General features: G+C 31.9%; 2 protein-coding genes across 2 annotated transcripts; one reads left to right on the top strand and one right to left on the bottom strand.

The window, feature by feature from the left end:
• Window positions 1–5,062: 5,062 nt before the first annotated feature.
• LOC121260257 lies at window positions 5,063–7,004 on the bottom strand. Its single transcript, XM_041162087.1, has 4 exons — window positions 6,862–7,004; window positions 6,092–6,284; window positions 5,308–5,469; window positions 5,063–5,197 (listed from the first exon to the last, which is right to left on the bottom strand). Exons 1-4 carry the CDS (start codon window positions 7,002–7,004, stop codon window positions 5,063–5,065), a joined length of 633 nt encoding a protein of 210 aa, XP_041018021.1.
• A 5,680-nt stretch (window positions 7,005–12,684) lies between these two features.
• Window positions 12,685–13,347, top strand: LOC121261387 (E3 ubiquitin-protein ligase ATL23-like). The gene has a single exon (XM_041163730.1). It carries the CDS (start codon window positions 12,863–12,865, stop codon window positions 13,250–13,252), a length of 390 nt encoding a protein of 129 aa, XP_041019664.1. The 5' UTR covers window positions 12,685–12,862; the 3' UTR covers window positions 13,253–13,347.
• The last annotated feature ends 3,608 nt before the right edge of the window (window positions 13,348–16,955 follow it).

Below are 16,955 nucleotides of genomic sequence, written 5' to 3'. Positions count from 1 at the left end.
AACCATTGATCTTTCATTCCCTCAAAGTAATGGATCAATGAAGCTTCTCCGTCCAGTATTGTTATGATAAGTGTCAATCATTTTAGAGGAAAGCACATGTGCACATGGCTGCACACATGTGCACATGTGGGAAGACTCGAGTACTGGCCTGATTATAGGAAACAGAAACTTATTCTTTCTGTTATAACTTAAGGCTATAAATAGAGGCCTTCATTTGTACTTGAGGGGGTGATTCGATACAAAAAAAATACAAGAGAGAAAAAGAGAAAACAATCTGTGTAAGGCTCCAAGAAATTGTGAGGTGTGTATGAGAGAGTGTTTTTATAATCTCAAGATTGTATTTTGATCATCAATAAAGAAAAGTCTCTTGACTGTTGCTGCCGTGGATGTAGATCACTAGGATCGAACCACGTAATTCTTGTGTGTTACTTGTTGTAATTTTGATTTGCTTGTAGTTTCAAGATCAGAATCTTGATTGCCAAGATATGTCAAAGAATTGTTTACAAACTAAACAATTCTTTGACATATCTTGGCAATCAAGATTCTGATCTTGAAACTAAAAGCAAATCAGAATTACAAGTGGTATCAAGAGCCCAAGTTCTAATGGGGACTGCCAAGTTTGATGTAGAAAAGTTTAATGGAAAGAACGATTTTGGTCTGTGGAGAATAAACATGAAAGCACTGCTGGTTCAACAGGGCCTCCAAGATGCACTTCTTGGTGAAAAGAACTTGAGTTCTTTATCAGATAAAGAGAAATTACAACTCTTGCAGAAGGCTCACAGCACCATCATCTTGTCCCTTGGTGACAAAGTCTTGAGGGAAGTTGCCAAAGAAGATACAACAGCAGGTGTTTGGCTAAAATTAGAAAGTCTATACATGACCAAATCTTTGGCAAATCGACTTCACAAGAAGACCAAGCTCTATACCTTCAAAATGACTCCAGGTATGTCTATGGAAGAGCATCTTGATGAATTCAATAAAATCATTTTAGATCTTGCAAACATAGACATAAAAATTGAAGATGAGGACGAGGTTATACTGCTACTAAGTTCTTTAGATACTTCATACAACAATCTTAAAGAAACCATGATGTATGGTAGAGAAAGCCTAATCTTAGATGAAATACAATCTGTTTTGCATTCAAGAGAACTGCAAAACAAAGCAGAGGGAAAAACAGAAACTGGTGAAGGTCTGACAGTAAGGGATAGAGCAGAAAAACAGAACCACAAGGGAAAGAATAAAGTAAGATCTAGATCTAAAGGAAAACAATTGAAGTGTTTTGTATGCCATAAAGAATGACGCTTCAAGAGGGACTGTCTAGAGAGAAAACAAAATGGGGGAAACAAACCTAAGGAAGAAGGCAAGGCATCTGTTGTCTTGGATGGGTATGACAATGTAGAAGTGTTAAATGTCTCAGATATGGATTCTGGAAATGAGTAGATCCTAGATTCAGGATGCTCATTTCACATGTGTCCAACTAAGTCTTGGTTTGAAAACTTCTTAGAAGTTGATGGAGGATATGTAATCCTTGGAAATAATAAGTCTTGCAGAATTCATGGAATTGGGTCAGTTAGATTAAAATTACATGATGGTATGGAAAGACTGCTTAAAGAAGTAAGGTACATACCAGAACTAAAGAGAAACTTAATTTCTCTTGGAATGCTTGATAAATCTGGCTGTACTTTCAAGTCAGAATCTGGGGTACTAAAAGTTGCAAAGGGCTCAAGAACTGTAATGAAAGGAGTTATAAAAAAATGGCCTCTATGCACTGGTGGGAAAAGCAGTCACTGGTGAAGCATCACCTGTTCAAATCAGAGTGGAAGATAGGGCTGTGTTATGGCACAAAAGACTGGGGCATGTCAGTCAAAGGGGCCTTCAAGAACTTGATAAGCAAGGGTTGCTGGGTGAACATAAGCTTGGAGAATTACCATTATGTGAAGAGTGCATACTTGGGAAGTCAACAAGAGTTAGTTTTAAAACTACAACTCACCAGACTAAGCAAGTATTGGAATACATTCACTCAGACCTATGGGGGCCAGCAAGGGTTAACTCACATGGGGGAGGAAGGTACTTTCTATCCATCATAGATGATTACTAGAGGAACGTATGGCTCTACATTTTGAAAAACAAGAGTGATACCTTTGCTAAGTTCAAGGAATGGAAAATAATGGTAGAAAACCAGGTTGACAAAAAGGTGAAAAGACTTAGAACAGACAATGGGTTAGAATATCTATCAAATGAGTTCAATATTTTCTGCAAAAGGGAAGGCATTGCAAGACACAAAACTGTAAGAGAGACCCCTCAACAAAATGGTCTTGTTGAGAGAATGAACAGAACCATTTTGGAAAGGGTAAGGTGCATATTGTCATCCTCAGGCTTATCAAAATCCTTTTGGGCTGAGGCTGTTGCTACAGCTGTTTATTTAATAAACAAAAGCCCTTCCTCAGCCATAGGATTCAAAACTCCATAAGAGATGTGGTCTGGAAAACCTCCAAAGTATTATCACTTTAGAGTTTTTGGATGTGTGGCATATGCACATACAAAGACTGACAAGCTAGAACCTAGAGCAATTAAGTGTATCTTTGTGGGGTATCCAAATGGAGTAAAAGGGTACAAACTATGGATTGAAGCACCTGGGCAACAAAAATGCATAATCAGTAGGGATGTGTTTTTCAATGAACTTCAAATGGCTCGAGCACAGGAAGGCAAAAAGGAAATCACACAAAATCCTATCTCTGACAACATACAACTTGAGGTGGAGCAATCACAAGCTCACACTGATGATCAAGTTGGGAATACTGAGGTAACAAGCTCAGATTTAAAAGACCAAGGTGAAAAAAATTCTTACAATCTGGTAAGGGATAGACAGAAGAGAATTATCAAGCCACCTCAGAGATATGGGTATGCAGAGTTAACTGCATTTGCACTTACTGTTGCAGAAGAAGTGATAGACATGGAACCTAGGTCCTACAAGGCAGCTATGGCAAGTAAAGAGGCCGACATGTGGATACTTGCCATGCATGAAGAAATGGAATCACTTAACAAAAACAGCACTCGGGAACTTGTTACTAAACCAGAGAAAGTGAAACTAATTGGCTCCAAATGGATTTATAAAAGAAAAGAATGCATACCAGGGGTTGAGGGTCCAAGGTATAAAACAATATTGGTAGCCAAGGAGTTTACACAGAGAGAAGGGATTGCTTACAATGAAATATTTTCTCTAGTGGTCAAACACACCTCCATAAGGCTACTGCTTGCCTACACTGCCTATGAAGACCTGCACTTGGAACAATTGGATGTAAAAACAGCTTTTTTACATGGAGACCTCGATGAGGTCATATACATGCAGTCGCCAGAAGGGTATTCGAATGAGATCAACAACAATCAGGTGTGTTTACTCAAGAAAGTCTTATATGGACTTAAACAGTCACCTAGGCAATGGTACAAAAGGTTTAATTCACACATAGTTGAAAATGGATTCAAGAGAAGTGGATATGATAGTTGTGTGTATTACAAGAAAGTTGGGGAAGTCTTAGTATATCTACTGCTGTATGTAGATGACATGCTAATTGCATGTAAAGACTCCAATCTGATTGAACAAGTCAAGTGCATATTGAAGTTAGAATTTGAAATGAAAGAACCAGGGCCTGCCAAGAGAATCTTGGAAATGGAAATAGTAAGAGACAGCGAGAAAAGGCTACTCTACTTATCACAAAAGACATATATTTCAAAGATTCTTAAAAGGTTTGGCATGGATCATTTAAAATCTGTAAGCACTCCCATGGGACAACACTCAAAACTGTCAGTCACACAAGCTCCTAAAACAGATGAAGAAATAGAGTTTATGCATAAAATACATGGTGGGAAGCATAATGTATTCAATGGTCTGCTCTAGACCTGACTTGACTTATGCTGTCAACTTAGTCAGTAGATTTATGAGCAACCCTGGAAAACCCTATTGGCATGCTATCAAGTGGGTGTTTCAGTATTTGTCTGGTACAGCTTGTTTGGGACTGAAGTTTGGTGGAAACTCACAAAAAGGAAGTGAAATAGAAGGCTTTGTGGACTCTGATTATGCTGGAAACATAGCACCAGAAAATCTTTAACTGGTTTTGTGTTTACAGCTTTTGGAGGAGCCATCAGTTGGAAGGCAAATTTGCAACCTGTTGTTGCTCTATCAACAACTGAGGCTGAATACATTGCCATGACTGAGGCAATCAAGGAGGCTATATGGCTGAAAGGTATATCTAATGAATTAGGCATGTTTGAAAGGAATATCACAGTCTACTGTGACAATCAGAGCACCATTCACCTTGCTAAAAACCAGGTATATCATGAAAGGTCAAAGCATATAGACATTAGGCTACATTTTGTGAGGGACATCATTTTAGCTGGAGAGATTGGGGTAGAAAAGATCCCAACAGAAGAAAATCCTTCTGACATGATGACTAAGTCTCTACCAACAGTCAAGTTCAAACATTGTCTGAACTTGATCAATATGGGAAATTGCCAAGCCACTTAGAGGGGATATGCAGCAACAGTCAAAGAGGGAGAAGGCAGCTTGGAAGTTCTAAATGATTTCCAAGGTGGAGAATTGTTATGATAAGTGTCAATCATTTTAGAGGAAAGCACATGTGCACATGGCTGCACATGTGGGAAGACTCGAGTACTGGCCTGATTATAGGAAACAGAAACTTATTCTTTCTGTTATAACTTAAGGCTATAAATAGAGGCCTTCATTTGTACTTGAGGGGGTGATTCGATACAAAAAAATACAAGAGAGAAAAAGAGAAAACAATTTGTGTAAGGCTCCAAGAAATTGTGAGGTGTGTATGAGAGAGTGTTCTTGTAATCTCAAGATTGTATTTTGATCATCAATAAAGAAAAGTCTCTTGACTGTTGCTGCCGTAGATGTAGATCACTAGGATCGAACCACGTAATTCTTGTGTGTTACTTGTTGTAATTCTAATTTGCTTGTAGTTTCAAGATCAGAATCTTGATTGCCAAGATATGTCAAAGAATTGTTTAAAACATTAAACAATTCTTTGACATATCTTGGCAATCAAGACTCTGATCTTGAAACTACAAGCAAATCAGAATTACAACAAGTATGATTTGTAGTAGAACCAGCATGAGGTAGAAAAAATCCATTTATAAAGAAAGAAGGCGTTCCATACACTCCCCTCGAGGCAGCATACTGCATAATACAAATGCCAATCAATATATATTTACAATGACAAAAATATTAGAGAAATAATGCTAACATTATTCCCATTCAAAAATTAAAGGGAAACTAGCTCATCTTACCTTGAAGGAAATCCTTGTCTTAAGACCCGATTTATCGTCGTTGAAGCCAGAATGTACGGCATTATGATAGGAATTCCCAATTACTTGTGCGGCAAACATGGCTATATGATGTACAACAGAGACCCTGGACATGTTGCGAGTTGGGTTATTGTAAAACTTCTCCTGTTCAATTGCATGCAACAAGTTTAGTCCACCACACGAATTTCCAATAGCATCGTTAAAGCAATACAAGAAAAGTTTTAACTTTTTATCAAAACAGAAAAGTTGGAGATAAATAAGAAGTTAGGAAAATGATGGATATACATTTTTTTTTTTTTACAACTTTTTATATAATTATATTTTAAATTAAGAATATTTTTATAAAATAATTTTAAAAAGGAAAATTATTTTATATAAATATCCTATTTTAAAATATAATTATAAAAAGAATTGTAAAAAAATTATGCATGCCTTTTTCTCCCAACAATATGCGCATTAATGGCCCATTAATAATGGTTCAATGCGCATTCGCTCTGAACCGTTACCCAATACTACTAGATTTATGGTGAATTTTATAATTCACCGTATCAATTATAGCACCTTTAGACATACATCACAAAGACAGATTTAAATTGGATTAATCAGTTTCTATTGAAATAGAAGTAATGGTGCTTTTGGCTTATCGTATTTATAATTTAGATTTGGATTCACATCAAAACCAAACAAGCTTTTAAAAATTCTCCTATCCCAACACAACCTAAAATAAAAATATTTCAGTATCTATTGGTTTGAGAAATGATTATACTAAAGGAGAGTTGAGAGAGAACAAATAACAAGAGAAAGCTATTGACGGTGAAGGGAAGAGGCAGAGGGTGAGCCCAACACGGGGACCGTAGTGTTGGACGGCTTGTTTGAGAGGTGGCCACGAGTCCCGACTATAGGGGCAAACAGGGTCCAAGAACGCATCGATCACGATGGTATCCTTGTTAACAGGCCGACTATAAAAGCAGACAGGGTCCAAGATAAAGTGGCTGAGCAGGACACATTTATGGCCAGTTAATGGCCATAAATAATTAAAGACGTTGGCTCCTTGCAAATTAATGGCCAGTTAAATAACTATATATAAAGGAAAAAAAAGATAATTATAAATAATTATGCGTATTAATATACACACTCATTCAATATAATTAATAAGAAATTAGATTTTATTGAAAATATTATTAATTTGAATTTAGAATACGAATGCAACAACATTAGTACATAGATTGATATGCAAACTTGTTTATACATAACAAAACTCATATACAAATAGGCCGATCCGGTATTCCAAAAGAATAATTATATTTAAAAATGCTAAAAAAAAAAAAGGTATGGGTATCATAGTATCCATTTTCGTTATATAATTTGATTTAAAAAATAAATTTTATTTAAATTATATCATGTAAAAATATTACTGTAAAGATTTTCAAATAATACTATATATTCTAAAACCATAAATAGTTACAAAATAAGAAATCTTAATTAGGCACAAAACGGTCGTCAAAACCTCGTTCTCCAATCTCAGTACAAGATGACCAGAGTACGCGCAAGTATCTTCTTAAAATCTTCTTTAACACAGCTAGAATATTATGAAAACGGCCCAAATGGGAGAGTTGAGAAGAAGATTGATCGGTCATTCGTTCGGCTCTTGAAAGTCGACGAAGGTTCTCTACATTCATTATTGCAGGGCGGACATTCGGCGTGATAACTGACAGATGGGTTTTTAAGGTATTTTTATTTTGGATTAAATTTTCTTAACTAAAATCATTATAGTGTGAAGACGAATAATTATTAAGTAGGCACTTGATATTTTTAACCTATTAAAGAATCTCATATCATTCAAAACAAATGCGTATGTAAGCATTAATGTCATGGCTTATTGTTAAAAGTGGTGTTAAGGCCACAAAAATTTCTATACTTGTTTTCTATCGAATAGTGCAGAGATTTATTTTTATTTTTGTTTCTATTTTTTTCAAACATTTTTTTAACCCATTTAAAAATTTAAAAAAAAATCACAAAATTATTAAAAAAACACTTTCTTAATCATTAAGTATAAATAAATAAATAAATACAAAATAGGTGTACATTTTTTAGTGGCTCTATTATTTTTCTATTGTTAAAACTCGAAAGTAACACATCATTTATATTCCACGATTATTTAATAATTTCGATCATAGACATACAGTAATCTCTCAAGAATCTTACTAACAAAATGATTTCCTTTGGGTCCATCCCACTTATCTATTATATATAATAAGCGACAATCGACCTCAAACAGTGTTTTTATCAATACTTTTTATTCCATTTATGTCCTTATTTTACTGTTTTACTTCTCAAGTATTCTTTCTTTAATTGTTCCATTTATGTCTTTATTTTCTTTCCAATTTTACCCTATATTTTCTCATGCATTTTTCATCGTTTTGTATTTTCTCTTCCTCTCACCGATTGTTTTGCCCATGCTTTTCTCAACAAAATAGATCATACGCATATGCATGAGACAAAATCAAACTCAAACAAAATCTATTCTAATTTATACAACTTCACTAACAAAATCATACCTATACACATGAAACTAAACTAAATCTAAATACAATCTGCAATAAATGTCTACATGTTAAAAAAATATCTTTAGATTTGCAAACCACCCAAATCCGGTCTAGAGACCCACCAGATCTGGAACAACAAACCACCAAATTTACCCAGATCTACAATGACAACCACCAAAACAACTCACAAATCTAGTTATGAGACCCACCACGCACGGAGGATGTTCACCCAAAGCCGTGAATACGTCAGCTCTCTTATTCTCACACCCGCATATTCACGGTTTCAAACAAATCTTCACATTAGCCTTTACAAATCTTGTGAAGGATGAAGACAACTGTGGGTAAAATATTGACAGAACAGAGAGGAGAGAAACTAAGGATTACTGGAAATAATAGCGACTGAGATAGATGGAGAGAGAAAAATAGTGATGGTTTTGATCGATGGAAGATAAATGAAAAAAGATAGGGTTGGAGAGAGAGAGAGAGAGAGAGAGAAGAAAGAAATGGTTTTGAGAGAAATGAAAAAAGTGTCGATGCAGAAGGGAATAAGAGGACGGAGAGAGAGGAAAAAAAGAGAGGAAAATAATTAGTTAAGTATAATAAAAAAAATTCATTCCATAACAACAATATTCATTAAATAATAAATGTTATGAATGAATTATTATTTTCATCAAAAGAAAATATATTTAAATTTATAATAAAATACACAATTCAAAGAAACTACAAACTATATATTTAATATTTGAACTATACTATATAAAGCATCTAAACACTTAAAAAAACAAAAAAAATGTAAAATTAAAAAATCTTGATATTCATATATTTTTATCTTCTCATTATTTCATATATGATCATCTACTGTATGTCCAAAATATTGCAATCAAAGTTCTAGAAAATGAATGGATAATCTATCTTGGCATAAAAATAAATTCACTTGGACAACTTCATCAAAAGAAACTGAACATTCTCTCTTTCAGCCATGGTGGTGAAACAAAAACATAAAATTTCAAAATATCTTGTTTGCAAACTTTACAGTATTGTAATTATATCTATAAATAAAACATTAACTTCTACAAATCTATAACTTCTAATTAGATTTACTTTAATTTCTGTAAATTGATTACATCTTTTTAAGTGTTTTTGAATTTTTTTACTCAGTTTCTGATTTCTCATTTATTATCATTTTTATTTTTTTATATGTCTAGCGTATCTGGAAATATACGACGATAGTGCATCTATAATAGTTGTTAGTTTCAGCTCAACAGCAGAACAAATTATGAATTGCACAACCATGAATCTTCTAGAACATAGAGGCAAGGTAAAATGTTTATTCATCAAGTTGTTTAAAAAAATTGATGCATTACTTGTTTATATGTTTCCATCATTACATGATCACTTCCCATATTTCGAAAATAATGCAACTCAAATTTAAAAAAAATAATGGATGATCAATTTAGGGGCGCAAATAAATGAATATGGACAGTTGCGCCAAAACAAATTTAACGTAGTCCTCTCTGTCAATTTTGTACCTGAAGCGGGAATATAAATGTTTCAAATATCTCATTTAAAACTTACCGTTGTTGTAATATATACTTAACAAATATCTGTATATAGTTGTGAATAGGTTTTTATTAATCATTATATTGTAGTTGTAGATACTTTGCAAGTTTTGTGTATGATATATGTTGTAAATAGGGATAACGTGAATAGGTTTTTATTAATCATTATATTGTAGTTGTAGATACTTTGCAAGTTTTGTGTATGATATATGTTGTAAATAGGGATAACATTTTAAAAATATCGACATAATCGTGTCTATTTATAATTTAAAATTTGAGACATTACAAAAATTATTAACTGGGTAAACGTGCAGCGCATGTTGCTCTTACTAGTAAGTTATAAGGGATGGAAGCAACTATATTTTGTATGACGACCCAATAGCTAGTGGCAATATTGAATATTGGGCCATGATTATTGTATTTGTATATACAATATATAAGTCTAGTCCAAACCTTTTACGAAAAATAAATTTCTTTATGAAAACGTGTAAAAACTTTTTTTTCATGAGATTCACATTTTTGTAAAATATTTTGTATCTAGCGTTTCTTTTTTAAAAAAAAAAATGTTTTAATGCAACACTTGTGACTTGATGCCGAAAAGTGCAACTTCTATTAAATTTACACTTGCTTATTTCAGTACTTACACAAATACTTGTTGAGATTCTCCCTGCCCTGTTCAATGAATCATTGGGGTTGTAGAGGCTCGAAGCCCTATATACAATTAGATTTTTTCATAGATAATTGATCCACGTATAATATATATATTTTTTTATATATAATTAGAAGGGAGATTTCGAACTCCAGACCGAGATTATACTAATCACGCCAGCAATCCACGTATGATACTTGAGGCTGTGCAATGTCACGTATAATTACAAGTTCAACATATGATACTTTATTTATGAAATTTTACGGGTGAAATTTTATTCCAGAATCCCCTTCGACCACAAAAATAGATCTTGAAAAAAGAGGCAATAGAGAGTTGGGATTTATATAACACGAGGATAACAGTTCATTGTAAAATTTATTTTTGCATCTGATATCTTTATGAACCTATTTACAAAATTGACGTGTAATATGTCCTCTATTGCGAAATCTATTGTATTTGGAAAAAAAATAAATAAATAAAAGGTCAAAATACAAATATTATATTTTTATATATAACACGGGATGCTTTTGTCAAGACGATGGACTCTGCGACAATTCAGATATAGGAGTCCATCTCCCACCTGATAACTCAACTGATGCTCGTAAATATAAATTGTAGAAATCAAATGATACTGTTAATAAAGTTCAAAGTGATATATACTATCAAAAACAGCTACAACCAGATCACATTAATAAAATTCAAATGGACAACTATGTTGCATATCCATTATATCATATCAAACTCATGTATACCTATAAATTGATTAAGGTAAATGCTAAGCGTCCCGCTCTCAGCTTCTGCTGGGAGCTATCGCTTGCATTGTTTTTGTTTTTTTGTTTTGTTTTGTTTATTTTTGTTTTTACTTCGTGATTAAAGAATTGTTTTTTTAAAGATGTTGTAATTTTTTTTAAATATATATATTTAAAAGTGTTAAAAAATATATGTAAAAAAAGTAAAAAAAAAAAAAAACACATGAAAATAACTAGCAGAAATAAGGAAAATGATACTCTCACCACTGATTGTAACAGCTCGATGTTACTATTGAAATTTTTTATTTTATTTTTTAATTCTTCTTTTTACTTTGTGATTAAGAAAATATTTTTTAATAATATTGTGATTTTTTTATTTTTTTAAATATTTAAAAGTATAAAAAAATACATGTAAAAAAATAATAATAAAAAGAAGAAGAACAATTATATTTAACGGTAGCTCTCAGTGCGGTGGATGTAGCACTATCCATTGATTAATACAACACAGTTTTAATATTTGATTGAACTATTTATCTATATTTTATATCTTTATTTAAATTTAAATAATTTTATTTGAAAATATTTACACCATACATTATCTACATGTTATAATTTAATTTTGTAAATAAATTTTAAAATTTAAAATTTAAAATTTAAAATCAAAGTATATTACATACATAATGAATGGAATAAAGAATTTCAAATAACAATTTATCCTTAAATTTGATAAGTTTTGCTTCCTAATCCTTTATAATATAAGAGCATCCTTAATGAATTAGCTAAAAATTAAATCCATCATATATTTAGTTATTAGACAATAAAAAATCAACTGCAATAAATTAGCTAAAGTCATAAAAATTAGATTTTAGCTACAATAACTTCTGAAATAAACGCCAAACTTGATTGTTACTATACATAAATCAAATTTATATTTTATTATTGTTTCTCTTTTTTCCTCTCATCACAACTGCCTTCAAGCAAGTGTTTTTTTATGAAAGACTTTGTACATAAATGTTTTCCTTTTTTCTATGATGTCCTTTTTATTTACTCCTATGGTGGCATTGGCCTGCATCGATAACAATAAGTCATGAATATAAGATGTTATATTTCTAGGTTTCTAATAATGCACGTCTTCATGTGTCTGTATAAAATTAAATAAACTAAATATGATAAAATTAAATATTTTTTTAAATTAATATTTTTTTATTACTATATAATGAGTAAATAGATAATCTAATGTGATGATTTCATATGAATGAAATAGTCAAAACTAAATTGATCTCATATTATTTTATTGTTATATAATAAAAAAATAATTATTACAATATGGAGATTTAATACGAATAAAATAGTCAAAGCCAAATTCATATTACATTAGTGGGTTTGGATAGTAAAAATACTTGCAAAGAATTGAGAATATTTATGAATAGTAATAAAAAATAATAATAAAAAATTAAATAATAATAAAAAAATAGATAAAAATAATAATAAATAATAGAAAAATTGATAAAAAATAATAATAAAATAAAAAATAATAATGACAGTACTTAAGATATTTGAGATACTTTTACTTGTCAAATAAAAGTGTCCTTTTAACTTTGGCTGTAAGCGCGTTTACACCACCTTAAACAAAGCCACGCCACCTCAATCGTACATTAAGCTTTGTTTGGATGATTAATTCATTTCAATTCTTTTTAACTCATCATTATAATTTTTTTAAATTTTAACATAAAATATAATAAATAATTTAATTTTTTAAAATTTTAAAATAATAATAATATTAAAAAATAATATTTTAATAATATTTTATTATCTCCACTCAACTCAACCCAACTCACTTTGACATCAAACGCAACCTAAAACTGCCACATTTTCCCACCGCATAATACTCTGCCAACCGGTTACACAACCACCCAAGCAACCCCAACCTGGCTATATAAATTCATCAATTTCCCACACCCCTAATCGCGCGCTATGGTGTCCACCAAGCCTCTTTACTCATCACAGTCACTTCTCTTCCGGCCACCCTAAACAATGATCGTTTGGGTTTTCTTGGCCCTCTTTCTACCTTGCGCCGGCACCATCGTGATGTACCTATTCTACATCTGTCTCTTATGGTACGTAAAGAATTCCGAGAACGAGGCGCAGTTTCCGGTGAAGCCAGCAACCCAGAATGGTTTGTCGGTGGCGGAACTAGAGAAGCTGCCCAAGGTCACCGGAAAAGAGTTGGTGTTGGGGACGGAGTGCGCAGTTTGTCTCGACGAGATCGAGAACGGACAACTGGCACGACTGATTCCCGGTTGCAACCACGGGTTCCATGTGGAGTGCGCGGACACTTGGCTTTCTAAGCACTCGGCGTGTCCCGTTTGTAGGTCTAAGCTCGAGTCCCAGTTCTTCAATGCCTCTGATCAAAATCCTTGCTAAGAAGTCATTAAAAAGTGTACTTTTTTTTTATTATTCGTTTGTTGTTTAAAATTAGTTAATTATTATTATCAATAAGCAGGCTTTGTGAAATTTAATTTTGTCAGTTTTTTCATTGTCATCCTCGTAATTCGTAGCGTACAGATTTTTTAGTCTGGTTTGGTCATTAGAAGATGCATAATCTGGTATAGTTCGTAGAGACAAGTCAACCGGACACGTTTTCTCTTTGAGAAAATGTAGTTTCCTTACTGAGTAAGCCTGTGCAAGTGGTGGCAAGCTGGCGCTAGCGGTGCATCGAGTATTTTGAGGCGGTGCCGAATGGAGTATGGGGAAGTGGAAAGAATGCCAGCAGTTTCAGGAGGCCTCGGTTCTCGATTATTCGAAATCTTAATTATTTTCTATAAAAGTGTTTTTCCTTCTCGGCGTAAATTGAATTGAAATAATAAAATATTATTTTTTAATATTATTATTATTTTAAAATTTAAAAAAATTAAATTATTTATTATATTTTATATTAAGATTTAAAAAAATTATAATAATAAATTAAGATGAATTAAATTTAGTTTAGTTTCCAAACCCAAACCTTACATACATTGGGGAGCAAACGAGGTTACCGGAAAATTTCAATTTCAATTTTCACCAGTGGCAGTAATCTAGTGAGGACCAGCTAGCATTAGCAAAGCTGATTGGGTAGCACTCACGTTGTGCTCTTTTTTTTATTCTTAACTTTCCAATATCGTCAGGCTCAAATTTGCAAGTGAGTAGCACAGCTCATTATCTTAATTTTTATTATCTTTTTATAATTTTATGATGTGATAATAAATAATTATAAGTTATTTATTATATTATATTTATAAATTTATTATCTAAATCATATCATGAGATGATAAGAAGATGATAAAAAAAAATAATGAATAAATTTACTCTTTGCAAGTAGCATTCTCTCCGAATTACCGCTGAATTACTGCTAGTTTTTTTTTATTTATAAAAAACCTATTTTTTCACTTTTGGAAACGTTTATGAATACCAATAAATTATTTAATCTTTTTCATATTTATCTTCAAAAATCTTAAAAAAAAAAAATGAACGGTCCCGATAAATTCATGGGACAAACTAGTATTTCCGAATTTCTCGTTAACCGACTCTTATTTTTTTTAACTGAGGGCGAATTTGAAAAATAATGATTCCCTTATAATAACTTTAAACTTCTTTTATTAAAGTATCTTCTATATTGTAAATGGATTTGGTTCGAAATGTTTGGAGTTTCTGAGTCTTTGTAAAATGCGAAAGCCGGCATCTTTATGTGCTCAATCCGCCATCTTAAATTGAATTTCAATCTAATCTAGCCGGCCCCACCGTTCCCCCCCCAAAAAAGGTTGAAAATGCCAACCTATTTCACGAATGAAATTTATGATCAGATATCAATCTGGGCACTCTATGTTCATTGCTGTTCTTTTCAACGGGTAGGCCCAATCGAAAACTTCGAAATCGAAAGCTGCGTTGACGAGAGATACAGATGGACTTGTGACTCATGAGAACGGGTTGGGCTCTAGGAATGCCCCCGGCCCCATTACTGTTAAATTACTAATGTTCAAAGATACGTGGAGTTGCAGGAGTGGGGCCCCAAATCCGACTTTTGGGTTGAGTGAACAAAGGACTTGAAAACCTTGACTTTTCACCCTCCCCAATTTACACGTCATGGATCAGAGTAATGTTAAATATAAATTTTAAATAGATAACGTTTGTACAAGTTGTTAGTAAAAAAAAAAAAAAAAAAAAAACCATATTTTTTTATAAGAGGAGATCATTTTTTTACTAAAGACTGCGTGCGAAAGTGATCAATTCTCCCAAGCCGAAATCATTGGTTTTGGAAAAGGAAAGATTGACCGGAGCCACTTTTACTTTAAATTGTAGAAAATTTCAATTCCTTGAAATCGCAGAAGCAGCGGCGTGGCACAAAGCTGTGTACGAAACACCACGCGTTTGAAGCTGAACAAGCCATCACGACCTTTATAGCTGGATTGCAGGTCACGAGAGGGGCTACATAGTACATATCAAAGATTTTTAAGAAAGAGAGTGGCTTTCGGCGTTCGCTAACTTCGACACGGAATTTGTCTGAACACGTGTCCTTAGAACGCAGAACTGATGATCTCCATGGTGGGTCCCATCCGAATTCTAATTATTGACGTTTTAAATCAGTCCAACAACTTCAGCGAGGTGGCACTGACACCTGTCCTCGTTCTTATTCCCCTCGTGTATGCTCTATGTTAATTATTATTCGCGAATAATAATTTAATTTAAAAGATTAATTGTAAAATTTAAATATTGCTGATATGTTATATAAATAATAAGTAATGTAGAAGTCTTAAATAACACTACTCTATATTTAAACAGGGAGTAACCCTGTATATATCTTTAAGAAATATATATAGATTTTTTTTAAAAGGTGATTCTAATTATTAAAAAATAAGTTTTTTTTTTTTATATAAATCTTTTATTTGCCGAATTTTATAAAATGTGCGATAGTGTGACAGTTACATACCATAAGACTATATAAATCAACTTCTTTAAATAGGTGTATGAGATATAAAAAAAAAAATATTAGCACGCTATCTAACAAATATTTACAGAAACAAAATTTATTCGTGTGAATGATAAAAATACTACTTTTATGAGTATTAGTATACACGGATGACTGTTCACAACTTCACATATACGTTTCTCTTAATTTTGAAAAATACTCCAGAATAAGATCTTCCTTATAAAAACCTTAATTTTTATTATTTTTTGAAACCTCGGGGGCCTATGCTTCTCTCAGTACTTGCGTATTGATTCCGCCCAGTTTATAAAAGCATTCGTATCTGGTTTCCTTCAAAATTTCTTATAATTTAATTAAAATTATATTTTTTAAATTTTACTCATTTTTTAAAAACTTCATACATCCCATTTTCTATCCTTTTTTTTATTCTATTAAAATAATATTTCTCTATTTTTTCTTTATTACTTTTTTCTCTCACTTCTATTTACAAACTTAACTACTTAATATTTTTTCTTATGTTTTGAACTATTACTATAGTGGATATTTTAAACAAAAATTTAAATTATTTTTTTGTGGGTATGGTAATATTTTTAAAACTAATTTTTTTTTTATATTTTCGTAATTATTTAAATTATTTTTGAAATTATTATTTAAACCTATAACAAATATGAGTATGATATAAAGTATAGATGATTGGAAGAATAATTTATTTTATTTATTAGAATAAAATATTGATAAAAAATAATTTAGGAGATGAATAATGATTCCCTATATTTAGAGAACTATTATTCATCCCCTAAACCTTTTTCATAAAATAAAGATTGGGATGTAGGGGTATTTTAATCAAATCCCTAAATTTTTTCTTAAATTATAGGAAAAAGGTACATTTGCGTCACCGAGAATGCTCTAATAAAATGTTGAAAAATACTACTTAGTCCTTCAGTGTTATTGCTCAAATTAGTTATTGCTTGAATATTTTAATTTATTTAGTAATTACGGAAATGATTATTTGTGAATTTTTATATTTTTTTAATAATTAAAGATATTAAAAGAATATTTTAAAAAATGATTTAAAAACCAAATTACACATTTGCCCACCACCCTAAAATGATATATCTTGACAAGGCTTGCTAATTTGGGGGAAAAAAAAAAAAAAAATCCTAAACT

Source organism: Juglans microcarpa x Juglans regia, chromosome 4D, assembly GCF_004785595.1.
Source record: "Juglans microcarpa x Juglans regia isolate MS1-56 chromosome 4D, Jm3101_v1.0, whole genome shotgun sequence".
Classification (NCBI taxonomy): Eukaryota; Viridiplantae; Streptophyta; class Magnoliopsida; order Fagales; family Juglandaceae; genus Juglans; species Juglans microcarpa x Juglans regia.
Note: the sequence above shows the minus strand (reverse complement) of the source record. Positions and strands in the feature narration are given on the sequence as shown.

Bases quoted from the DNA above. Each gene is read 5' to 3' on its own strand.
- LOC121261387 (XM_041163730.1), top strand. From the start codon at position 12,863: ATGATCGTTTGGGTTTTCTTGGCCCTCTTTCTACCTTGCGCCGGCACC.
- LOC121260257 (XM_041162087.1), bottom strand. From the start codon at position 7,004: ATGAATGTAGAGAACCTTCGTCGACTTTCAAGAGCCGAACGAATGACC. The intron at 6,285-6,861 runs GTCATCTTGTAC...CTGCTTTTATAG, and splicing joins AGATACTTGCGCGTACTCTG to TCGGCCTGTTAACAAGGATA. The intron at 5,470-6,091 runs GTATAATCATTT...GCAATTGAACAG, and splicing joins TCTCTCTCAACTCTCCTTTA to GAGAAGTTTTACAATAACCC.